At 45.0% G+C, this 25,075-nt stretch overlaps 1 protein-coding gene across 4 annotated transcripts in view; it reads left to right on the plus strand.

The window, feature by feature from the left end:
• The window catches only part of kcnab2a (potassium voltage-gated channel subfamily A regulatory beta subunit 2a), a gene marked incomplete at its 5' end in the record, with an annotated part of 70,223 nt that overhangs the window by 34,615 nt on the left and 10,533 nt on the right, over positions 1-25,075 (plus strand). For all 4 annotated transcript variants that reach the window (XM_084464334.1, XM_084464336.1, XM_084464335.1 and 1 more), the window contains 3 exons: positions 21,812-21,855; positions 22,136-22,173; positions 22,566-22,645. In XM_084464334.1, the coding sequence (XP_084320460.1) occupies positions 21,812-21,855; positions 22,136-22,173; positions 22,566-22,645 (162 nt within the window). The remainder of the gene's footprint in view (positions 1-21,811; positions 21,856-22,135; positions 22,174-22,565; positions 22,646-25,075) is intronic.

Consider the following 25,075-nt stretch of genomic DNA (forward strand, 5'->3'; position numbering starts at 1 on the left):
AAGATTCATATTGGTTGATGAAATATATAGTGCGAAGCAAGAGATGTAGTGCACTGAGCAGTCTGAAACAAAACGAAATGTGTATTTTCTATTTAAAGACAAACTGCGACTTTCTACTAGCTCTTTTCAATTGATAAACATGTGCAATTCATGTCAAAATACAAAAGATCAAAAAATAATTGATCTCTCGCTGTTGAGTAACATACATATTTTTCCAAAATAAGGTCAGAAATAAGGGACACCGATTTCACTGTTATATTCAAATGAATGGGGCGCGGTTATCTCGCATATTCAGACCAAAACAACCGCACCAGAACACCACTGAATCACTTTATATACAGCAGCACTGAATAAATGAGAAGCTACCAAATATGTGTTCTATGAGGACTTACAATGAATGAATTGGATGAAAAGTCGTCACAATAAAATACCCTGTAATACTTACTTCCATGGTACTACCATGCCTTTGCGTACTACTAGCGTGGTAGCAGATTCAAACCTGAAATCCATAGGACACCTTTGGTGGACCTTTGATGTCCTATGGGCCTCTTTAGGGGAGGCAAAATGGCATGTCTTGAGACGTATTCTGATATTCTGACTCTGACAGTCAGAGCCGACTTCAGCCCCAATCTCCCCGACTGAGGGGGCAGACCTACTGGGGAGGGCCAGGTGCATTCCCCCCACCTACTACACCCACACCCATTCATTTGAATATAAAAGTCTATATAATATAAATATATATAATATAAATAGATCTAATATAAATAGTCCTTTTGAATAACATCCTTTTTTACATAAAATGTAAAAAAAAAATTATCTAACTATATTGACTCATTTATTTATACATTTCATGGCCTTATTTATTTATTTATTTATATTAAAATGGGGTTATATCAACATGGGATGTTGAAATCAACTTTCATCATCGACAGTTGTGAAGAGATCTTTTAATTTCAACTTTCTACCACTAGATGGTGGCAACGTTATGTCTTTGTAAGCATTGCGCTTTGATCACACTTTTATATTATGAAGAAGTGGTTCACTACATGATTTGTTATGTTGGATTGGACTTTTTTTTGTCACTCTTGCTTTCTGTTTTTCATAATTACTATCTATGCATATAATTTAAAATGAAATAATTTTACAACAATCAAACAGAAATACAAGCGATTCCCTAATTCAGAAAGCAGTAAGCAGCACATTATTGGTTTTCATACTTGAAACGTGACAGAAATCAGTAAAAAATGAATAAATATCATCAATGTATTCTCTGTCAATTCATTGATTGTTTTGGCCCTCTCTCAGCTGCTCACGTTCCAGTCTCCTGACTCCTGTTTCACTTCTTCATTTCAGCCACTAAGTGGCAGTCGTGATGAATAAATGAGAGCTTGCAGCCTTTGCTAGGCTAGCTTTTTTTCTATGTTCCCCCTTACAGTAGAGGGACACTGAAGGCCTGGGCTTTTCTTCCCCAGCGCTGACCTCTTTCTTTCCTTGTTTCAACTGTGTCTGCATGGTCAAGCTTGACAGGCTGTCAGAACACACTAGTCTGAAACACAGCGTGGGCACAACAGGGTGAGAATTGCCATGGGACTCGCAGTTCAATTCCCTCTCTATCATTGTGGGATGGCTCTTTTTCAAGAACACAGTCAATTTCTAGTCAGATTGTTCATTCCTCATGATTATTCCCAGCTGTATTACAGGATTTGGTTGATTTCATTAAACACTTATTTAAGACTTGTCTTTATCAGAGAGTGTTGATGTTGAGGCACAAATTCATTAAAAAAAAATAGGACTGCAATCCGGTCCAATTACAATGCATGTAGACCATTCTATTCAGAAACTCACTTGAATTTCAATGAAATTATACAATTCAGAAGTTATGTGTTCCCAAATGCAGTGGCTATCCTTCATAAAGGCTTTATTTACGCTTCTGGTGGATGCTCGCTGATCCAGAGAACCATTCATCTTCCTTTATTTGAACACTGCTCATCTCATGTCAAGTGTCCCTCCCTATCGCTAACCTTAGTGGGCGGAAGACCCTGTCAGCACAGATACACTTAGGCAAGTCACTGAGATGGATCTCTGAATCCCTCCTGTGTCCTGAAACAGCACATAAAGGTGTATGGGGGATATGTGAGTAATGTTCCTAAGGGGTCAAGAACATGCATAAATCATCGAGCAGTCTTTCAATACAAACACGTGTTTATCATTTTGTTTTTAAGTTGGGGCTGCAGTGAGGATTTTGCAATGAAATCGTGATTGCATTATTTTTGCACAATGCTGTGATTGCAATTTGATTTCATTTTTTTTAAATGCCTTAATATGAGGGAAGATTCTTAATTTTGATTAGATGTTCAGTCCTAATTTTTTTTGTGCTTCGAGTTGAAGAGGCCAATTTTCGTACAACTAGGAGAGGAACACAATGCATTCTCTAAAAGATAGAAATTGTAAGACAGTACTTTCACTGAAAGGTTCGTTTCTGAATATCAGATTTGTATGGTCTCATAGCTTCAGAGCATTGTTAAGATTTGCTCTTTGGACCGAAGTGCCTTGCATAATGCTAGCCAAGGGTGAATTGTGCGAAGGTTTTTTATATTTTGTGTTAATCTAGTTCAGTTGGTATGGTAATATAAGCCTGTGTGTGTGTGTCTGTCTACAGGGGTAGTTCTTTGTACTGTATGAATAGCGGGCAGTGACAGGAGGTAGTGAGTGCTCTGGCCAGCATTTAAGTTCAGACGCTCAGGCTGGAGAATTGTGCTGTTGTCACTTTGCATCGCTGTGAAGTCATGATTTGAAGCACTCTGCCAAGATTTCCCAAATCTACATTTAATACGCACATTTAATACAACCCCATGTTTAGGAATGTATTTCTTCCCCATAATGTTTCTTTTGTTGTGTTTGTTTTTGTCTTGTTTTCACCCCAGTAGTGACCTGATATTGTCAGCCGTGGTCGGATGCAAAAAATCCACAGAATAACAATTATCTTAATAAGTTCCCAGAGAAACCTAGGAGATGCTGCATCTGCATTTTTTACGTTGCAAGCCGGCGTGGGTGGCAACCTCTAGGCTCCCTGGTTAAATGTCAGTGTGGCGACTAGTGATCCAAAGCTTTAATTACATTCCCTGTTGGTTCTGGCTTAGATAGTCATGAAAACGTAATGAAGGAGGAAGTAAACCATGTAAAAAACCTCTTCTATTAAAAAAAGAGGGGAGCCAGCATAATAAACAACACAAAACAATTCCAAGATGACTTTTTCTTCTACTGAATGGAATTTTAGCCGCATTTTTGTCAGACGTTTAGCGTCCTCGATCTTATCGTCGTGACGACTACGCTTCATAATTATCTTTCTGCTCTACTTTAGTCTACTCCTTTCCAAGGTTTCCATTGAAATTGGTATGATCAATCGGACATGCCATGCCATGACTCCCCTTCCCAAGTTAACTAAAGGCTGTGTCGGGTGGGGATGTTTATGCCTCGAGGAGGGACCACCTGGATAGGGAGCGAAAGTGGCCCCCCCGCTGAGACCGCCGTAAATATTGAGGTCAGTGATTTAGCAGCCGCTGCCGGAAACCGAATAGCCACCGTAGGGCACTCAACTAGCACCTAGCTGGGCATGTGAGAGACTGTCCCAGTTCTTTTTTTATACATTCCACAGGTAGTACATCTGACATTACACACACACACACACACACACACACACACACACACACACACACACACACACACACACACACAGGCGATGAAAGGTCACTCAATAAACCAATGAAGGAGAGGAGCCAGCTGTTTGGTGGCCAAGACCTGACCCCCGTGTACTTTAATCTGTGTGTCAACACGTTCCGAGTATTTTTGAAGAGCCGCCCGTTCCACCGTCCACAGCATGATGGCTAGTTTGACTCAAAGGATTTCTGGTCGGGGTGCCTAGGCCTGCTGCTTACCGTTTGATTGACTGTTTACATAGACCTTCGGTATGAAACGTTGGACTCCAGCTTAATCCTCCTCCTTACACTGGCGGCGGTGGGGTTAATTTTAACCAACAATGTCAGCTGTGCAGGAAGAGACTGCAGCATCATCACATCATCTCCCCCACCTCACCCCTCACTTGCTGCACATTACCTAGTATTTAATGCATACACACAGGAATAGGATTTCAGCTAGTTCGGCCTATTCCACTTCATCTCGCAGTGGTACGCAAAGGCTGAGGCAGAAAAATCGGTGCCCAACATCTGCTGTTTTGCAGTGGTCAGCATCTACAGTGCATTCAATCGCTTGCACACGCAAATACAATCTTCGTCCCCCGTGTGTGTTCCTGTACCGCTCTGCAATGTCACAGCGTGTACTCTTCCTTCAAGTGGGTTTCTACTTTATAAAGGGTCCCCTTTTGTTCATGCCCAGATCCACAGCAAAGGGCTGTGCACGCCAGTGGTTGCGTAAGAACCCAGGGTTTCCTGTCTGTCACTGTTCCCGTTCTGTTGGTCGTGTGTGGGGGGGGTGGGGGGCGCTGGGGGCAGCAATGCTGTCTGCAGGACATGTCTCTCATAATGGTCACTGGAGAATTTAAAAGCTACTTATCACAGATGGGATTCCTTTCATGGACCACTCTGTCTCTCCATCTCCTGTTTTCTCTAAAGAATTCTGTCAAAATCTGCCATTATTTAGCATTGAACCTCCAGGTTGTTGTTCAAAGTGAGTGGGTCGTTGGCAAACATTGTCAAACCAAGGCCACGATCACTCAAGCTCAAAAGCATTTTAGGCAGGAACTAGCACATTCGTTTTTTTTACAGAGAATTCCCTTGTTTCATAACATTTTGGTCAAAAAGAACACAGACCTGTTCAACCAACGTTTTGTGATCTTGGCAGAGTGCTTTAAATCATGACTTCATTTTGTTGGGTTCACTAACCCTTTAATTAAGTGGGGCGTGTATTTCACAGTGTCCTGTTTTCATAGTGAATCACATCCTCATTTCCGTGATTAGCCAGGCGTTTAAATACTGCAATGCACACTCTTTGACTCTTTCACATGATGCAGTTGGACAGCAAAGTGGCATCACCATATTTGATGGTCATATCGGGCTACACTTCGTCCACACTCTCAAATGTTTACTCATACAAAATAGGTGAAATTAAAGACCATTGGTGTGGTGCTTTGTTCACACAATTTAGTTTTCTCTCCCTCTAGTCCAGTCCTTTACATTATATACAACCTAAAAGGAATAGCTTGAGTTGCTGACAGACGTTATTGACAGACATTGCCCCACCCAACAGTTGGTGTTCTGATACCCTCATCAGTTGACATGTTTTCACATGTCAACCCCACCCGGCGTGTTCCAACACCCGTCTGACCGTTCTCTGTCGTCATTCCGCTTTGCCCAGTATCTACAGCAGCTGCTCAGCGCTGGCATCCATCTTTCTCGGATGCTCAAATCTCCTCTAATGCTGTTCAATTAGACCCTCCGTCAGTGTGAAACATAAGTCCTCGCCTGGACAGCTGGCCAAGGGAATCAAGAGTCACGGCCGTGGCAGCAGCTCTTTTCGCTCCAATCCTTAGCACCATAGCAAACATTGGCCCACAGAACGTCACATGGCCTGGGACGGAGTCCCATGCCTGCCCATGGGAGTCAGAGAGAGGGAGAGAACTGAAGCCTCATCTTTAAATGAATATCCAGGAGTGGGGTCTTTTTAATCTATCGATGAGCACTAGGCATTTTTAAAGCTTATTCATCATATTTTATACACAGGCTTCAAAGATGTCCATCTTGTCCACCTCCAGAGTAGTTCCACCACAGCCGATCTAGATCTGCTTGCTGATCTAGCTTGGACACCTGGACACCTGGTTTGTCGCTGTGTAACAATACTGAACTGCAGCTAATGTGCCATCTTCTTACCATTATATCTGGTAAGAAGGGCACAATAGAAAGATCCAGCCTCAAGCAAATTTTCCCAGCCCCAAAGGAGCCACTGAGATTCTTATGGCAGTAAATCTCAATTGTGAGAGTATATTTATTCTTTTTTTTAACAATTATTAAGGCTAGAGGGACGGCCATTGTAATACAGACTTGCTGTGCGCCATTGCTGCAGAACTCCAAGGTCTATTTTTAGAGTGCATACGGGTGAGATTGTGTTGGGGTGAAGGAACATCGCTCATGAAGGCATGAGTTGTTTCTCATTCTTTCTGTTCTTTGCCATTGCCTCCACTTGCGGTGCTCCAGGGAGTCTGGGACTACAGGCAGCCAAACCGAGGTTTCCTGGAGGTTTTGGGCAAGGTCGGTTGTCTTTGCTCAAACTCAAGCAGAGGTACCCCATGGGGCTTCATTACAGCGTGGCGTTATCGATCGGCCAAGCTCCCTCGAAGCCCTGGACAATAACCAAGCAAGGTCGATGGTTAGTCTAATCGTGTGTGTTTTTGCGACTCAAATCCAGCTATATTATCGGCTACAGCTGCGTCTCAACTCTAGTGGATTGGAAAGAGATGTTTTTAAATGTAACACTTAAAGTCTGAAGATGTGTGGCAAGTGTTTTTCGCAGTGGTTTTGCACAGACAGTATTCTCAACCTTGTGTACTTAGCATGGTGTTGTCCACCACATATTCTTAAAATAATGCAAAGAGCCCAGCCTGTGCGCATGTGCTCTTGGGCTGGCCATTGAATTGTGCCGTGGTCGTGATCAGTGGAATATGCGTGCCGTTGTGCATCTCTGTTTCCTCTGTTCCTCGGTGCACCACTTCCTCCCCCGCGCACACTGAGTGAAGTGCAGCATCCAATCAGAGCCCTTCTCCTCACTCACCACGCTCGAGTGTCCAAGTGAAGGAGGATTTGAGCTGAGCAGTTCAGTATATTTGGGATAAGCGCAAATCACACACTCAATCACAAAAAAGAAGGTGGCGTTGGCTGCAGCAACAGAGACTGCGTCAGTGGAAAGGAAAATCGATGGCTGTATTTTTTGATTAATTTGCAAGTCTTATCCACACCGGGCATGGATGGAGCTCACTCTACCCTCTCTTAACAGAGAACTGGCCTGAAAATATAATTGTTTTATTGGATAAAAGCTTTTCTTTCTTTCATCTCATCCTGTATTATCCCAATCAGGCTTTGGTGTATTCCTGTTGAAGTCACTGCATACGGTGCCGTCACTTAGCATTTAAACAGTGACACTCTGAGAAAGGATGAGGAACATCAAAGTATTTAGCTTGACTGTACACTGCAGGATACTGTGTCACTACCTTCCACACACTGCTTATTTTTAGCTCAGCATCACATAAGCCCTCTTACTTTGGGAGAGTTTCATTTTTGCTTCAGAGAACTGAACAAACCCTACATTGTTCACCTTTAGAGCACGAGCCATGCTTGGCAAGATGGCACCCTGTCAGTGGGTGTAATATTTACCAACATGATGAATGGGCTAGATCTGGCACACAAAAAAAAAAAAGCATAACAAACTCAACAATTTGCCTTTAGTCAATTGGCCCTCAGATTTGACTGATGTGGGATATTAAACCACGATTACAATGTCGGATATGGTTCATAGGATTGCGAAATGATGACACATTTGATGTATCTTTGGCTGGATTTGTATGGCATCCTTTTTTAGATCAGTATATGTGGGTGTGATGAGTGCAAGCTTTGGTGCAGGACCTTGTTTTTTTGCAAATTAAGGCCAGAGTGAAAGTGTGTTTGTTCACTGAAAATCCAGAAAAATGCACTTAAAGTACACATAAATATTGACATTGTTCCAAAATCTCATTGTGTGTTGCAGCAATGCACTTTGTCAACTGGTCAATTAAAACAGATGTATTAGTTCAGTTTGAACTCACACACACAAATACTGACAAAAACTGTTGGTCAAATATCCATGTAATCAGATCAGGGTGCCACAAAAACTGGAGACTGAGTTGCATTGCTGCCATTCATAGCCACAGTATTAAGTGCAGTTAAAGAACTATCCATGTCACACTTTATCAAACACACTTATGGCTATACTTAAGCTTCCTGTTTTGTTGAGGAGAATTCAACTTTCCACGTTTTCCATTTCTTCAGGTCATGAGGTCATTGTGTGTAGTTTATCAAAGGGGTAAGTTGTTTTGACAAAACGGCACAAACGCAATATGTTTTATAATCAGACCTATTGATTTGTTCCGGTGATGGATCACTAGTCCGGAGGACGATGCATATTGATATTGATCCCCAGCAGGTGCACAGCTCTTAATACAGCTGCGTAGATATTACCGCTCAGTCGGAAGTCAGCCACAGGCGGCTTATATGTAAGACACTGGCAGGAGATCGGTCATCGCCCGGGTTTTATAGATCTGACAACTCATGACGCTGTAAACCCGACGGTGGACTGAAACGTGAGGAATGTGCCCATGAATGTAGGTAACGACCTTGCATCTTATTTATCCTCCACGTAAAAGCGGTGTTTCTGAGGAGGATGGAGGAGGATGGAGGAGGGTGGACACCAGGGGAGAAAAGCATCTCCAAGCAAGCCCCCTCGTCTGAGGAGGTGGAGGTGGAGGGGGGGGGGGGGGGGGGGGGGGGGGGCGGTATAGATTACAGGCTTGATACTCCATCCCAGAGCCCCTGTCACCAGCCGTTCCCGCCTGCTTATCAGGGCCCCCCCCCCCCCTCCATGTCACCACGCTAGTGTGCCCAGGACCAGAGCAGACAGGCTGAGAGGAGGGGGTAATGTTCCCTACAGCGATTGCTGCAAAGGCAGAAAGGAGTGTGGCTGTGTGTTTACGCGTGTGCTCGTGTCTCCTGGTGGGGAGGGGGCATTCCACTTGGCTGCCCTGTCCTTCTGAGGACGGACTAAAGCAATACACTAGGTGGATGGACCGGCGACCGGCCCCCATGTCAGTTCCCACCCCCATCAGCCCGACGTGAACCACAGGATGCAATCCAAGGCCACCCTGTCACACTGAGGCTGAGCGGAGATGACAAGGAACCCCATGGCTTGCGTAATGTAATGTTTATCGACTTTAGCTGCCAGGCTACAGTGTAGTGGTAGCTAGCTCTTGGTGCGATCGTTACCTATGGCCCTAGGATGCTCCGTCCACCTCCTCAGTCTTCTCTGTGTATGCCAGTTGAACTTTGGCATTACACAATAGCATCTGTTGTAACACCTGCCACCGGCCAATGACGGTAAGGTTAGACCGTTTGACCGGGATGATATATAAAAAGAAAAATTGTGTGCAGGTACTTTTTCCACTCTGGCACGTTAATAGACCTAAAATAACCATTTGTAACTCAAGTGCATTTTGGAGAAGTGCCATGCCCTAATGTATCACACATCCATCCACATGTTTTATGTATGAGGTTTTACATAAAACATAAAACCTCATAAAAAAAAAAACACAAAATCCTATGAACTAATATAGCTGTTCTGCATACAATCAGCGTACGTGCCCCGCCCTACTCCAATTCTTGTTTCTATTTAAGTCTTTGAAAGGCAAAAGGTCACACATCTAAGAATAGTGCTGTCAGTTAGCAGCCAGCTGTAGGATTCCTTTGATAGACGCTGCTTTTTTCAACCGCCCTACTCCACGTCTCCGCTGAGCGGCATCTCGTTTAATTATCTCCCCGCAACACTAGCTGGGCCACTCCGATAAGCCTCTGTATTGTATTACTGGGAGCGTCTCCTTCGCTCCTCCCGGCAATCTTCAGCGCCAGCGTTGCGTTGCGTTCAATTAAGATCACTCTCGCCCTGAATTGGCAGCGTCTTCATCCGAGGTTCAGTTCAGGCCTTTACGTATTAACACATTTGTAATGTATAATAATACAACTACATTTGACTATCTATTTACCTGGATATACAGCTGTCGTCCACCTGATTAGTTGCTAATGACTGTATTGGCAAATTATTATCAGTGGATGCCCCCGAAGCTTCATCCAAACTGCCGTTTTAAGGTTATTAATGTTGAGGCGTATATAATAATGATAAAATGCATGCACTCAACTCGACAGGCAGGTAATAACGTGGCACCAATGTGTCTGTAAGGAGGTGACGGTTCCCCTCGCTTCAGCACACCTCGCTACAGGTACTGTTACATAATGAATATTTAATTGGCAGTTGAACTGTCCCATGTGAGAGCCCCCATATTCTGTGGCCAGAAGCGAGTACGCAGTCACGGTCTTCCAGGCTTTTGTTTGAGTGTCAGATAATTATTAAGCCTTTTTTTCCCTGACAGAATCAGACAATGCTTGCCTTCAAACCGCACGGAAACATGCAGGGAATTAAATGCACAAAACCAATTCCGCTGGTCAATTAGAGTGGGATTAGAGCCGTGCTAAACATAACTGATCTATTGCTCTGTGTTTGTGTGTATGTGTGTGTTGGGGATGGGTGGGCATCTCCACATGTCCCTCCCGACACATTCCCTCCCCCCCCCCCACACGCTCTTCACTCTCTGCATGGGCGCAGCGTGGCTCTTTTGTGCTTAGTGTGAGTGTTTAATCCAGGCAAAACCACAGGACTGGGAGGTCTCCACAATGCTGAGACCTCCCCATCTCTCTCTCTCTCTCTCTCTCTCTCTCTCTCTCTCTCTCTCTCTCTCTCTCTCTCTCTCTCTCTCTCTCTCTCTCTCTCTCTCTCTCTCTCTCTCTCTCTCTCTCTCTCGCTCAATCACTCTCTGTTGCTCACTCGCTCTCTTGCTCTCTCGCTCTCTTGCTCTCTCTCGTTCTCATGCTCTCTCTCGTTCTCTCTGGCTCTCTCGCTTCCTCTCTTCCTCTCTCTCTCCATCCCTCTCTTCCTCTCTCCTTCTCCATATCCCTCCCTTCCTCTCTGTCTCTGTCTCTGTCTCTCTCTCTCTTTACTGACAAACTCTCTCTCTTTACTGACAAATAAATTAGCTGGCGAGGCAGACCGGCCGGACGGGATGAAAATGTCTCGGAACTGTGCGGCCACACCACTTTCGATCCGCCTCTGTGTCTTTTTGTATGGATTTCTTGCGCCGCCACACCTACATCTTGGCACTGAGAGGTGTTAACTTAGCACTGAGCTCAGCTTAAGAGGAAATTGCCGGTCCTTCGTGACAAGCCTCTGATTGAGATGAGATAGCATGGCTTGGACACACAGATTAAGAAAACTGCCAACAAGGGGGCGGGGAAATCCCACCCGCCTCCCTTCCTCTTACTTTGTGTTTGGGAGATGTCATCTTCTTTCATTGTGTGCTGAAACAGTTTTTCTGTGCCTGAGGGCTGCATGCTTATTCATGGCTTTCTCTGAGCTGTGCGCCACCAGAGCACGGATGCTGTAGCGTTGTGCTCGGAAGCAGATTGCCATTCACCTGATCAGCGGTCTTTCACTGCCCGATATCTCTCTCTCCACAATGCTGAGACCTCCCCAGCTCTCTCTCTCTCTCTCTCTCTCTCTCTCTCTCTCTCTCTCTCTCTCTCTCTCTCTCTCTCTCTCTCTCTCTCTCTCGCTCTCTCTCTCTCGTGCTCGCTCTCCCGCTCTCTCTCGCTCGCAGCGCGCGCTTGGGAGATTGCGCGCTCTCCTCCCCCCCACCCCCCCCCGCCCCTTTCCTACCTTGCCTCCCTCTCCCGGGATGTTGTGACATTCAATACGCTGGCTGTGCAGTGATTCCACCCATAGTCTGCGCAGGGGAGGCTCGCGGTAGCTGCGTCTTGTGCTCACAGATGCTCCTCCCTCTCTGCATCTCCTAGAGGATCGCACCTCCTTTCAGCCTTTCAAAACTTCTGGCAGTCCCGTAGCATCAGCCCTGCCATAGCATTGCGGGGAGTTTGAGCTGGACTAACTGAATCGGCGGGCGGCCGTCTGGGCCAGCAGCAGGGATGCAGGTGTCGCTGGTGTGCACGGACCACCGCGGCGGGGTGAGCCGCACCACGGAGGACCGTCTGAATCGACAGAATGCCAACAGTCCGAACACGGGCACCCGGAGCAAGTTCAGAGCGGTGGCCATGGTGGCTCGCAGCCTGGGCCAGCTCTCGGTCCAGAGTGTGCCGTCCTCCAGCGAGCAGAGCATCCGTACCGGCATGAAGTATAGGTAGGGGCAACTGCACCCGCGTCTGCGGCACCTCCGCAGGGAAACATCGACACTTCACGTCAATCTACTCCTGATCTCGATGAGCGTGTCTCGCAGTTAGACAGTGAGATGACGAAAAAGAAATAGATGGGGAATGCAGAGCCGATTGTTTTGTCAGGTCTGTAATATTGAATAGTATCTCTTGTGTTGAATTGTCTTCCAAAAGAACGAATGCAAATCCTTACATATTAAATATTGTCAGGAAACTATTGGAATTGTGAATAGCACCCCTAATATTATGTCCAACATTGTACAGATGAAATTAAATAGCACCCTTACACCTATCCCTATTATCCCTATTATCAATGAAGAGCATTTTTATTTGCCTACTTTTACGTAAGTCGTAGTTGTAAAAAAAATATGGATTTAGCCTGTTTAATGCTGTGTTCACTAAAACACTTTTTTTTTAATGTAAATTGTTTATTTTGTTTACAGTACAGAAACTATCCACACTATTTAATGTTTCGTTTTATCTGTTCTACATAACAGCAATACAATAATTACATTATGCAATAAATCAAACAGTTCATGATAATATAGTTGAGTCATCATGATTATGGGCCAGCCTTGTATGCTATGTCAAATAAATAGAAAATAGAATATAGACATGCATTTGCTGGCATATTTAATGATAATGCAAACATTGAAGGGTAAACCATGCAACGTATGGGTTCTGGTGTGTCGGAGAGTGAGCGTGAGAGAGAGAGAGAGGGGGCTAAGCTCAGCGCTAATGTGGGCACTGCTCACGAAGGAGTAGGCTGTGGTAATCTGTGCTCTTGTCACTGTGTATCTACACCATGCCTCTCGAAGTGAAAGCCTGCCAGGGCCATGGCGGACTATTGCATTTCTAATTTCAGAATTTGACCGTATTTTTAATGGAACAAGCTCTTGTTCCATCAAAGAAAATGTGGGGTTTTCTTGAGGTAGTGATGCAGAGAGCAGGCAAAAGCACCTGGGGTCCATACACAGCGAAATAACCCACACGTGACTTGTTTAGAGCAAAAGCTGTTTCTCTATTCTACCTGGAAAAACCTTGACTTATTCACAATCATTCACTTATGATTCTCGGAGGGGGAGGGTTAATCGCTGCTTTTTTTTTTTTTTTTTTTTCTTTCAGCCTCATTTATATGGAGAATTTTTCAATTCCCTGCATGGCGGCACTGAGCTTCCGTCAAGGCTGACAGAGCAAGCCTACGGACAAAGGTGCCGCCTTTTTATCGCTAACCTTCCCTCCAAGTTTGAGGCCACGGCGAACTGACCTTGTTTTCAAGGTATGGAGGGAGTGCTTCCACCTGCGTTACCTCCAGTCCTAATCTATTGAGCGATGCTGGGCTCGCACGACACGATTGGTTAGAATCAGACAGCTCTAGCATGTGGTAAAGCCTGCACCTCCAAAGAGTGATCAAGAGACGTCAGCCAGAGCTGAAATTAATCTTGCTTGCGGAGAAAGAAAAAAAAGCGCTTATGTAAAGCAGTCTCGCTCGCTGTTGCAGAAGGCAGAATATCTGCAACAATAGGTGAACAGGGGTACTGGGGGACTTGATCCTGAAACACCCATGGTGTTTAAAAGTCCTCGTCAACTATCCTTGCGTTGAACTCACCGGCCAGTGAGTGGTCCCATGGCAAGGTCTCTCAGGTGGCCAGCTTATTCACTTAGGCTAATTTAATGCAAATGTGGATAATGGATGATGCACTGTCCTGTGCTGTATTCGTCGGGTGTATTTAAAACAAAAGTGAACAACACTCGATGGCGTGAGGGCCCTTTGCTCAGGGCACTACACAACACTAGGCTAGTTTTGCCTACGTACATTTCCAGTGGCGTGCGTCGGCTTGTCCTTGGGCTCTGCTGCTGTATCTGTATCTTTTTACTGCAGCGGCCGTGTGAATACGAGGAGCTGACTCGCCTCCCTGGCAGAGCTCTCTGTTAACCGGCCTTGGCGCCGACGGTCAGGATGATTGTGGATGGCGGGGGGGGGACTGCATGGGACAACTGTTAGTCGTGAAGCCCGTCCTTAATCACAGCCACGGCGTGCGGCCACTGGCAGGGGCTGGGAGAGCAGATGGCTTTCTCATTCCATCGCTGGATGTAAAGCCACGCTATGTTATTATATCACCAAAACGGGCAGATCAGGCAACACCAATTAAGATAATTAGGAGGGTTTTTTTTGTGCCTAATTGCTTCACCTGGCAGCCTGCCGTTCTGTCCATATTAGCACGGGCCGCAGCACAAGAGTCTTTGAACGGGTTATGCATAAATCCAACGTGTACTCGAGGATTGATAGCACTTTGCCGGGAATAACTTTGCACGGTTTAATGTGATTTTTTTTTGGTCATGTAGTTAATGCAACTTCACCTGCTAAAAATACCGCCTTACCGCATAAAGTACGATGGCCGTGCTATGGGTGGTAGGTAGCGAGTGGGCTCCGGTGTGAGATTTAGGGCGTCATTAGTGTGGGCGTGTGCTTGGAGACTTTGCAACGTTTGGGGTGTTTAGTGAAGCATCTTGTCAACGCCTGCCCCCCTCCTACATGCATGAATCGTACAGTGGATCAACACCGGCGGCTGAACAGAATGGATGCAGCAGTGTAGTCGGCCTCTGAAATACCAACGCTGAAGGAACTTACTGCAGCACCACCGAACAATAGCCCTAAAGTGGCCACGGTGGCCAGATAGAGATGCATTGAACAATTTATATTTACCATCTGTTTGCTCCGGGCATGTAGGGAGGAATGGACATACAGTGAAATATTTTATTGATGGATGCTTGCATTTTACTTTACACACACACACACACAGTACACACGCTCAGCTGAGGTCTGCTGGACGTGTATGCGTGTGTCGGTGTTCATTAAACCTCATGGCACTGCATGGTACTCCATAAGGGCGTTTATGTACAAGTGAGCTATGTTGAGTTGAGGGAAGTGAGACAGCTGTCTTTTCCTTGCCTGACGAGTTTAATTAGAAGCGGTTGTTGTTTGTTTGCTGCACTACTCGGATTCCGCTCAGCATCGTTGTTATTATTAATGCCGCACAGCATGTGCTGTTTTCAGGGTTTGCAGTGATTAATCCCATTATACCAAAATGTGTTATTGAAATGAATTTTTTTTGCGTAAATTGATCTGTCAAAGGACACTAAGAATGGAGCTTGCCCAGTCCATTGTTTTAAAACGCATTTCTTAATCCATTGATTTGCCAAAGAACGTCAGAATGTGTTTGAATTATACATGTGATTTAAGCTCCTACATGAATTTTTATTTCATATATTTTCTGATGACATTATACAAAGAAACAATCCTACCAGTGAAACCTGAATTATGGCATTGAATGGACATTCTTTGAGCCGGAAAAGTTGCATAACAAATGCTCTATCATTCTAGGGTAGTGTTGATGTTGCTCTTCTGTCAAGTCTGACTAGAATCAAGCATACTTATTACTGACACAGTTACTGATGCTTTTGCTTATTGTATCTAAATGTCCCCAATGACAATCTTCGACCCACTTGTGTGTGCTTTCTCATCTTAAGTGTTACAATTGCTCTGATTCTGATTTATGTCCACTGCTTGTCACTGTGTCCCGTATCAGTTGATGCATCTTGTTTCCATAGCGAATGACAGCCGGAGGCTTTTGTGTAATTTTGTACCAGCGATCCTGTGATAAAACTGAACTACTCTCAGTGTGCAGCATCAAGCATGTTGTCATCATTTGGTGTGATACAGACTCTGCTAGAAGATTAAAGATTATATAAGAACCCCACACACGCACAGATTATATGATGCATATATTATGAGTATATTTTCCACCCCTGCCCAAGGTAGGCCCTATGAGAAAATATGCTTCTGCTTAAGAAAAGCTACAGCAACACAGCAATCAGTCATGGAAAATGTGTGGGAAATCCCCACATTGATCAAATGTCCTGCAAAAGCTTGAACGTCAGCGGAAATTGTGCAGCTGCAAAACATATTTCATGTTTGTTCAGTCACCAAGTTAAAGTTGCGCAGTTGTCTGTCAAAGCTAATCAGCCCGTTTGCAATGCATTATTAACGTGCCGTCACACCAGAAGCGAAGGCGCGGCGCAAATACATTCAAAGGCAATGCAAAGACGTGAATAGACCAAATCTTTCGACGGCGAAGCCCAGGTGGATGGCTAGTGCTGGGCGGACGACCAGATTCACGCGAATTTCGTGTTCGCTCAAGTTCAAATATTTGAACTTTGGTGCGAATCTCGCTTGATGCTGAATCACTTCCCTGAAAATAATTTGCAGTTAACGCAAGCTACCTCGCCCGAGTAACACCGGTAGAATATTTGCTTCAGTTTTGATGTGAATGCACCTTTAGGAGATAGTGTTTTTGTTGTGGTCATGTTGTGGTCCGTGTCTGCTTTATACATTATAACACTAACTAACACAGAAGTTAAATCAAACCGACTGCTTCATAACTTGAGTGTGTGAGATAGAGAGAGGGGAAACTAGTAAAGCAAACTGCCATGTGTCAGGGTGTTTGCATTACGACTGTCACAGCAGGTTCTGTAATGGCAAATCAAACTACATTACCATTCATGAAGAGAATGCTGCAATCAAAGAAAATCTGTCATTTGTTTTATGTTGCCATAGGGCAAATGACAGCCGGATTGTGTCTCGCTCCTGTGGTAAGGATGAATAGGAAGAAGAATAGAAAGTAATTGGCTTTTCTGTGTAAATGACATGAAACATGAAAATACCTTGTATGAAAAAGGTTACATTGATGGATGCATAATTTGCTGTTGGTATATTGCAGCACATTTCCTTTTACTACAGTAATTTTGCTATGATATTTTAATGTGCTGGGCAAACCGGTGGCTGATAGCAATAACACTTGAACTGTGTTTTTAGGTTTACTATAGCCTATAAAGCAAAATCCATATGTTTCCATGTCATTCATTTTGTTGATTGATGTTGTATAAAACACTGCTGACACATAATGTTATTGATGCTTCATTTTACAATCAGGGCCTTTAAAATGATAGACTTTCCAATCATTTTCACAAGTGAGCGCTTGTGTGTGGGTCTTTATTCGCCGATGGAGAAATACTCGATAGTGACGTAAATATAGGTAATGCAGACATCGCAGTCACATTGGGGCAAGGAGGAGGTTTGTGGGCCCTTGAATAGCACTTGAATAGCTCAGTATGCGCGCAGGCACATTTCAGTACCGTAAATACAGCAGTATGTCACATTCTGCGGAGGCTTTAATGAACGCATTGAGCGACATGTTTCAGTCATGGGGGAAAAAATAAAGAGTCTATTGGAACAGAAACTAGTCCTTGCCGCATATCCAGATTATAAATAAAAGATATGGAAGATTCCCATTCCCCTGTCATTCTGTGATCGGCAGTGATCGGCAATTGGCAGATCATGATTTTGGTGACCGGTAATCGGTGATCAGACCCAAAAATGCTGATCGGAGCATCTCCATTATATATATATATATATATATATATATATATATATATATATATATATATATATCTCACGTTGGGTCAAGGCATGACTTTGTCCCAGTTCAACACTATGGGAAGTATAAACGTATAAACTATACATTTTCAGTGGGTTCAGAGAATCTCTTCCTCTGTTTATCCTCCATGCTCTGTTTAGGCACAGACTAGTATATATCAGTGTTCTCTCTTCCCACCCTGCCTATAGTACAAGTGATCGTGTCATTTCAAACCAAAATGGTAAATGAAACACACCGGCCTGCACCAGCAGCCTCAGAGTTATGTTTTGTTGTTGTAGTCTGAGCTGGCTTTGAGGTGGTATTAATAGTTCTGCACGGTGAGCATGTCCCTCCAAACGGATTCCACCTCACATCTGTGACCCCATCAGTCATTCATCGTCTTTAGGACGCAACCCCCCCCCCCCCCACCACCCACCACCCACTACCCACCACCCACCTCCCTCAATCCTACTCTCACTTAAGCTTCAGTCCATATTGTCATACTTTCCAGGCCCTCTTCTCTCACCGCCCGCTAGGACCCGGGCTCCCTGGCGTAGCTCAATTAGTCCAGGCATGCGTGGCCTGCATGGTATTTGATTATTGCATTTGTAGCGTTAGTCGGCTGTGTTGTGTTGTGTTGCAATGCTTTAGTGTCAATGGAAAGAGTCTGCTGCTCTTTAACTGCAATGGAATTGATGTTGGCTTGAGATTGACTAAATCACTAATTGGATTTATTCTGGAGTCTCCCCCTACAGCTTTCTAGGGGGGTGGGGGTGGTGGTTGAAACCCTGGAGCTGTACAACGTGTCATTATGAATCAAGTTATATGTACGTCCTTAATTTTAAAGGGCCACAGAGTGGAATTGAATGCGTTATTCTAAAGTGAAATGACATTTATGTACGCTTAAAGGGAAGCATTTAAAAAATGAGACAGCCTTCAGAGTGAATCCCTCGCCGGTGTATAATACGTCGACGTGTTTCCAAGTCAACCAGGAGGCTGGCCCCGGAAGAAAGGCAAGAGAAATGTGATTTGATCATGGACGGTGAATACCAGTACTCCCTCAGTCCGTGCCCAAGCGTGTCTTAGAGAATTCCTACTCCGCAGCCGCAGAGCCCCCTCGACGTTATCCAGCTGCTTACTCATTGAGTGTATTTATTCTTTGTTATGTAAATGTTATTAAGGTGCGGATGGAAAATGCGTCACATTTACATATTGCCAATTATTAGACCGTGGTGCTATCTACTGGAGGTGTGTGTGCGTGCTCCATCGCGATTGCCGCCTATAACATTGACACCTGAATTTCAATGAGAATCGTTTCCGTTGCAGTATCGTAACCATCGCCTAGCGAGGGGGACTCCCGTCTATTGAAACGCCTTCAACCAAGCCCTGCTTCTTGGGTGTTCCCTGGCGCCTCCATGGTGGAGGCGCCAGATGACCTTCGTGTGGAGGCGTGCGTCCAGTAAAGCTCAGCGGGAACATGACTCCTTGTCTATAGCCTCCTGGCCCCCTGGCGGCCCGGGGTCACGGCTGCAGCCCACCATGCAGTATACAGTATAAGGCCGTCCCCTTCAACTATTGAACGCTACATGGTGCAGACAAAGCGATGGTGTAAGGGAGCCGTGACTCAGACTCGGGGGCTGGGTTTCCTTCCTTGCTTTTTGTTGTTTTTGTTTATTTTGATGTGCTTATATCACCCCCTGTTTACAGATTACACACACACACACACACACACACACACAACACACACACACACACACACACACACAATAGGGCTGTTTCATAACACTGAACATTCTGGTGAATATTGTTTTTTTGCAGTACAGTATTCTGCATATGCATGTAGCCTTCTCTAAAGGCTAACCTATTCAGCAAGTGCTGATTTCTACCACTCAACCCCCATCTGAATACAATCTCTCACTCCCACCACTACCAGACATCATTTCTCATCCGTCCCTTTCCATTGGAAACGGCCAGGCTGCATCTCAGAATAAGGAGGTTGCTGTTTGACGAACCTCCCCAGCCGCCATGAGATACAACACAATAGCGTTACACTCTAGCAACATTTTGGATGGTGGAGCTGATGTTTGTCTCTGCAAGATCAGTTGGATCCAGAGGGCAGAACAGCCAGTGGCCCCGACGGGGCAAGCGAGTGGTAATTAAGACATGGTTAATTTGCACAATTGGGGGATGGGGTCATGTTGTGCTGCTGTCTTTTGTGACAACATTTGTCGCCTCTGTAGCCTTGTGTGCGCGTGTGTGTGTGTGTGTGTGTGTGTGTGTGTCCAATTAAGCCATGGGTTCTTTCTAATGACCTCATCTGCTTCAGTACAGCATAATGTATTCATGCGAAGAAAATAACAAATTTCAACAAACTTAAGATTTTGCCTTGTTTAGATTTCATATGACTCGAGGTTTAGGGAACATTGCAGAGTTAGGATATCAGTGGTTGATTACATTTACATTTACATTTAGGGCATTTAGCAGACACTTTTATCCAAAGTGACTTACAATAAGTACATTTGTTCTTATTGTAACCACGAAGGTAACTCGTTTAGTGAGCACAAAACGAATACATATGAAAGGGACCACTACAGGGCGTCATACAAAGGGTGAAAAAAAGCATTTATACCACTAATCAAATTAGTTCCATGTTCCATGTTTTCCACGGGTAAAAGATCTCCACAACACACAACAAAACAATCCCTCTACTTGACACGGTTGCTTATTTTTTTAATATACAGTATATTTCTTCACTTTGCAAGACCCACACACGGACCGAATCCCCTCTCAATGTCCGCATGTGTGGTCATATGATACACACTGGGACTATGACGAGGCCAACAGTCCCAGCCTGTATCGTATGACCACACTGGGACTGTTCCCCGGCGTAGGCATAGCTCCTCTCACGGTCAGGAGTGGATGTCGTGCTGCTCTTCTATGTGGAGTTTGTTCCTACACAAACGGACCGAAAATAAAAAAAAACATACATCCGCCCACATTTACATGCAAGCTTCTCCTCCTACACATCTGTTACATCAGCAGCTTCTACCTTGCATATAGCTAGCACTGGATCTTACTAGAGCTCTGTCACAATCGAAATCAGACTTTTTTTAAATCTTTAATAAAAAAATACCCTTAATCAAAGCAAACAGCATTAAGTCTTCATGCAACAACATCGACTATATCTACGCAATGTGCAAACTGCTTAAGCCAATAACAAATTATCTAAAACAAACTCAAGCCAAAAGCCAGCCATCTAAAACAAAATAAAAGAAGCCAATAGCAAGCCATCTTAAAGGTGACATATTATTATACCACCAGGTGTGAGTGTGATTTGTGTGACCTCTTCTATCATCACAAGTGGGCGTGTGCACCTAGATGTGTGCTGGATAGATCAGTCTACCAGCCTACCCAGTGGACTGTAGCAAACGTTGCTCATCTATCTGTCATACATCTATGTGGACACGCCCACTTGTAGCCAATAGCAAGCCATCTAAAACAAACTGAAGCCAATAGCAAGCCATCTAAAACCAGCTCAAGCCAATAGCAAGCCATCGAAAACAAGCTCAAGCCAATAGCAAGCCATCTTGAACCATCCCAAGCCAATGGCAAGCCATCCTAAACGCAAGCTCAAGCCAATAGCAAGCCATCTCGAACAAGCTCAAGCCAATAGCAAGCCATCGTAAACGAGCTCAAGCCAATATCAAGCCATGGCTCACAGGACGAATATTCTGGTCTGGCAGGCTGCGTCGATCCACGGTGGAGGACTCAAACATGGAATCCTTCGGAGCAGGATGGCTGTGAGGAGTCCATCTTCTGATTTGCTGTCAGGGATTTGAGTCACACTCATTTGGGTTCCCTGGTGGGCATGTCGTTGTGGTGGCATTCACATTCATTGTGTGTTGCCCACACATGCACACACACACACACACATTTTTCTTGGCGGCAAATAAGACCTATAGATTTTTCCACACTCCTAAGCACCCATCCAACATGTGTCAGGGCAGATAGGAGGCTGCCGTAGTCACAAGGCTGCGTCCAAATCCACACAGAGCCTGCTGTCTTCGCTTCAGCGACTCTTAAGCTTGCACTCAAATCCCAAGATTAAAATGGCCTACTGCAGCATTGGTAAAATGATTGAAGCTATTAGTGAGGTGTGATAAGGTCCCTGACAGTACGTTTTCACCTCTTCTTTCCGCCATTTGTTCCATTTGAGGATTTGAAGATCTGTGCTATTGGTCTTTCCTACGTTTACTTTTTGTTGTTGTTTTAGCGTTCATACTAATGTGTCTCTTCCTGTTTTGACAGAAACCTTGGCAAGTCTGGACTGAGGGTGTCCTGTCTGGGCCTAGGTAAGACGACTTATATTTAACCTTAGCATCTTCCATAGTTTATACCCTGTATTCTCACAATGTTTCATGGTCTTATACAACAAATCAGCGATAGTCAGCAGATCAGTACTGAATACGAAACAGAAATGGTGGTGTTAATGATGACTATAATTAGGAGATGTTATGTATATGAAAATCAGAGGACGGCATCCCTTAAGGCACATTCTAAATCAGCTCTTTAATTGTTGCGTGTGTGTGTGTGTCTACATCGTTTACACCTCCCTCCTCGTCATCTGAACAGGAACATGGGTGACGTTCGGGGGACAGATAACGGATGAGGTGAGAGCAGATGGATTTTGTCTCCTCCGATCACTCAAACAACGCTCCGCGCATCGCCGCTCTCCATATGATCCGTCGCTGCCTGTGCCCATTGCCTGCTTACACTGCAAACATATTGGCAGCCATACGTAGGCGAAAGTCACCTCAGGGCATCACGTAACATGGGCATATATGGGCATATGGGACAGGCATATATAAACACAAACATAACAAGGAAGTACAGTCCACGCCAGAGCAATGATCCAATACCCTTTTCTCTTTTCCCTTTTCTGTGTCTGTCTTACTCTCTTCCTTGCATCTTTCCTCTCTCTCTATGGGTCTCTACCTCTCTCTGTCTCTCTCTCTGTCTCTCTGTCTACCTCTCTCTGCCAACGGCCCCTTCTTCCTGACAGACGGCAGAGCAGTTGATGACTCTGGCCTACGAGAACGGCATCAATCTATTTGACACGGCCGAAGTCTACGCCGCTGGAAAGTAAGTATAGGATTTCTCCCAGATCACTTAGAGTCCATCAATACACGTCCATTCACTGACCATACGGTGGTCCAACTATGAGGATCCAACTATGTGGATCAGCAGGCACACCGTGCCTGCTGATCCACATAGTTGGACTAGGAATACACCAGGTACCCCCTGCAAGTTCCCTATGCGTCAGTGAGAAATCCTATTGCTGTTGTTGGTCAATCCAACCGTCAATCCAAAAGTAGCACACCTGGATGAGGAATTGAGCACCGGTGGAAAAATGTGCACGCAAGGGTTCAAAACATGTCAACGTGTTCTTTGGGTTCTTTGCTTTGTTCCTTCCAGTTATATATAGTGGGATATGGGCAGCCAGTTATCAGTTGCTAACATTGAACACATACCACCTCCATAAGGAGCCATGCGCTTCATGCATTTTCCGGTTGAGGGACACGCCCCCCCGGGGCCAAAGGAGACGACAGGAGACGCTCCACTGTCGCCACGTGTCCTATAGCTCTGCAGCCTTCTGCAAGAACTCGGGTTCACACACACACATATATGCATGCTTACTCATGTGAACATGCACGCACGCACGCACACGCACGCACACACGCACACGCACAAGCACAACAAACAGCCATCAGTCATTTTCTAATGATGAGCTTGGGCACGATGCAGACGTACAAGTTCCTTCATGTAAACATCAAGACTAGGGCCTGGTCTGACCCAGGACTTGGAGCACATGGCTGAGGGAAAACAGGCTGTGTGCAATAAATCGTTACACAAGAGAGATTGTCACAAAGAAAACATGGCTTTGTTCCGTTTATGTTGGATCTCTTGTACATCATCTAATGGATTAGTCACGTTTTGTGTCCACAGTGACTGAAATAATCTAAGGGATTATCCTTTCCCCAGTGTACTGCCTTCCTAATCCTGAGACTGTTCGACGATTCCTTATTTCTCTTAAGGCCAATGTCAGTTGGTAATATTTTTTATTTTTAAGCGTCGAAGTAAACAAGTAGAATAGAATAGCTTAAATCCATGTTGTGCTGTTCCATCTGCTGCTGCAGCTGTTGCGTGGTAGGGAATGAGAGAGAGAGAGAGAGAGAGAGAGAGAGTGAGAGAGAGAGAGAGAGAGAGAGAGAGAGAGAGAGAGAGAGAGAGAGAGAGAGAGTGAGAGAGAGAGAGAGAGAGAGAGAGAGAGATGCGCTTTCTGTGTATTGCTCCTATTTTAACAACGTTCACTTAGTGTTCTGCCTCAACGGCGGGGCGATAAAACCGCCACGGTGTTGACAAACTGTGATCGTGATCCTCGCGACGTGTGCGACTGAACGAATTCCGGATTTGCACGAGCGCTTAAACACATCAGTGCAACGCGTCTGCAAGCGGTCCTGGCAACGCACTGTAATCCAGCATGTGCTGCTCAGGTGTTAATCCACACACACACACACACACACACACACACACACACACACACACACACACACACACACACACACACACACACAGTGTTCTAAAACTAAAACTGAACATCCTTGTTAACATAGTTTTGCATTACAGTATTCTGCATTTGATATTTAGCGCCATCATCCGACACTGGCGGTTAAAGTACACAGTTGGGTGTTTGAACTGTTGACGTCCATCCATTTGATGTTGATGACTTTGACACCCCCGGGTCAAGGCAGTAGAAGAAGACAGGGTGAATTGTAAGCGGGTCTTCCAGTCGTAGTGAGGGCAATGCCAGGCATGTCAGAAATGCATGTGTTCATGGAATACCATATGTGCTCTGGTGGGGACTAGAGCCATCCGTGAAGTGGACAAGAAAATTGTTACATTTTCCACAAAAAAAGCACATTTATAACCACATATTCTTAGTTATCACATTGCAGTCAAGATAAATTGCCTAAAATGTCATGTCCAGATGGAGAAGCATAGCAGTGAAGTAGGCGAAAGAAGAAAAGAGAATCGATATAAACAATGGAAATATTTATTTAGAACAAATGTGTGTGTGTGTGTGTGTATGTTTGACACAGGGATGGTATTTAGAAAGGGAAATGAGAGGGGAGAGAACACACGGTTTGTGTGCAGTGATTTTGGAAGCAGGAGAATACAGCAGAAAGACAGAGGAGGTGGATCAATAGCTGAGCCCAGATCCCACTGGGTTGCAGATAGGTCACACTGCAGGAAGGCCACTCATTTATTTCCCGCCACCAGCAGACGGTGGCACGGGCTGGGGTTTTGTCCGAGAAGGCCTCTAATGGGCCCCATGTCGGACCTAATTAGCACCCCTGTGGCTGGGAACGAATGGCTGGTGTGGCTCCTACCCAACACTGTTGCAGGCTGGGGCCTTCTGCAGCCACCACTGAAACACTTCATTATGTTACGCACACTGCATTTATGCCTATACTTGTGAATAAGGGGTTATGTTTAGCGTGCCGGGTGTTT

This window comes from Micromesistius poutassou (assembly GCF_964030765.1).
Source record: "Micromesistius poutassou genome assembly, chromosome: 2".
NCBI classification, from domain to species: domain Eukaryota; kingdom Metazoa; phylum Chordata; class Actinopteri; order Gadiformes; family Gadidae; genus Micromesistius; species Micromesistius poutassou.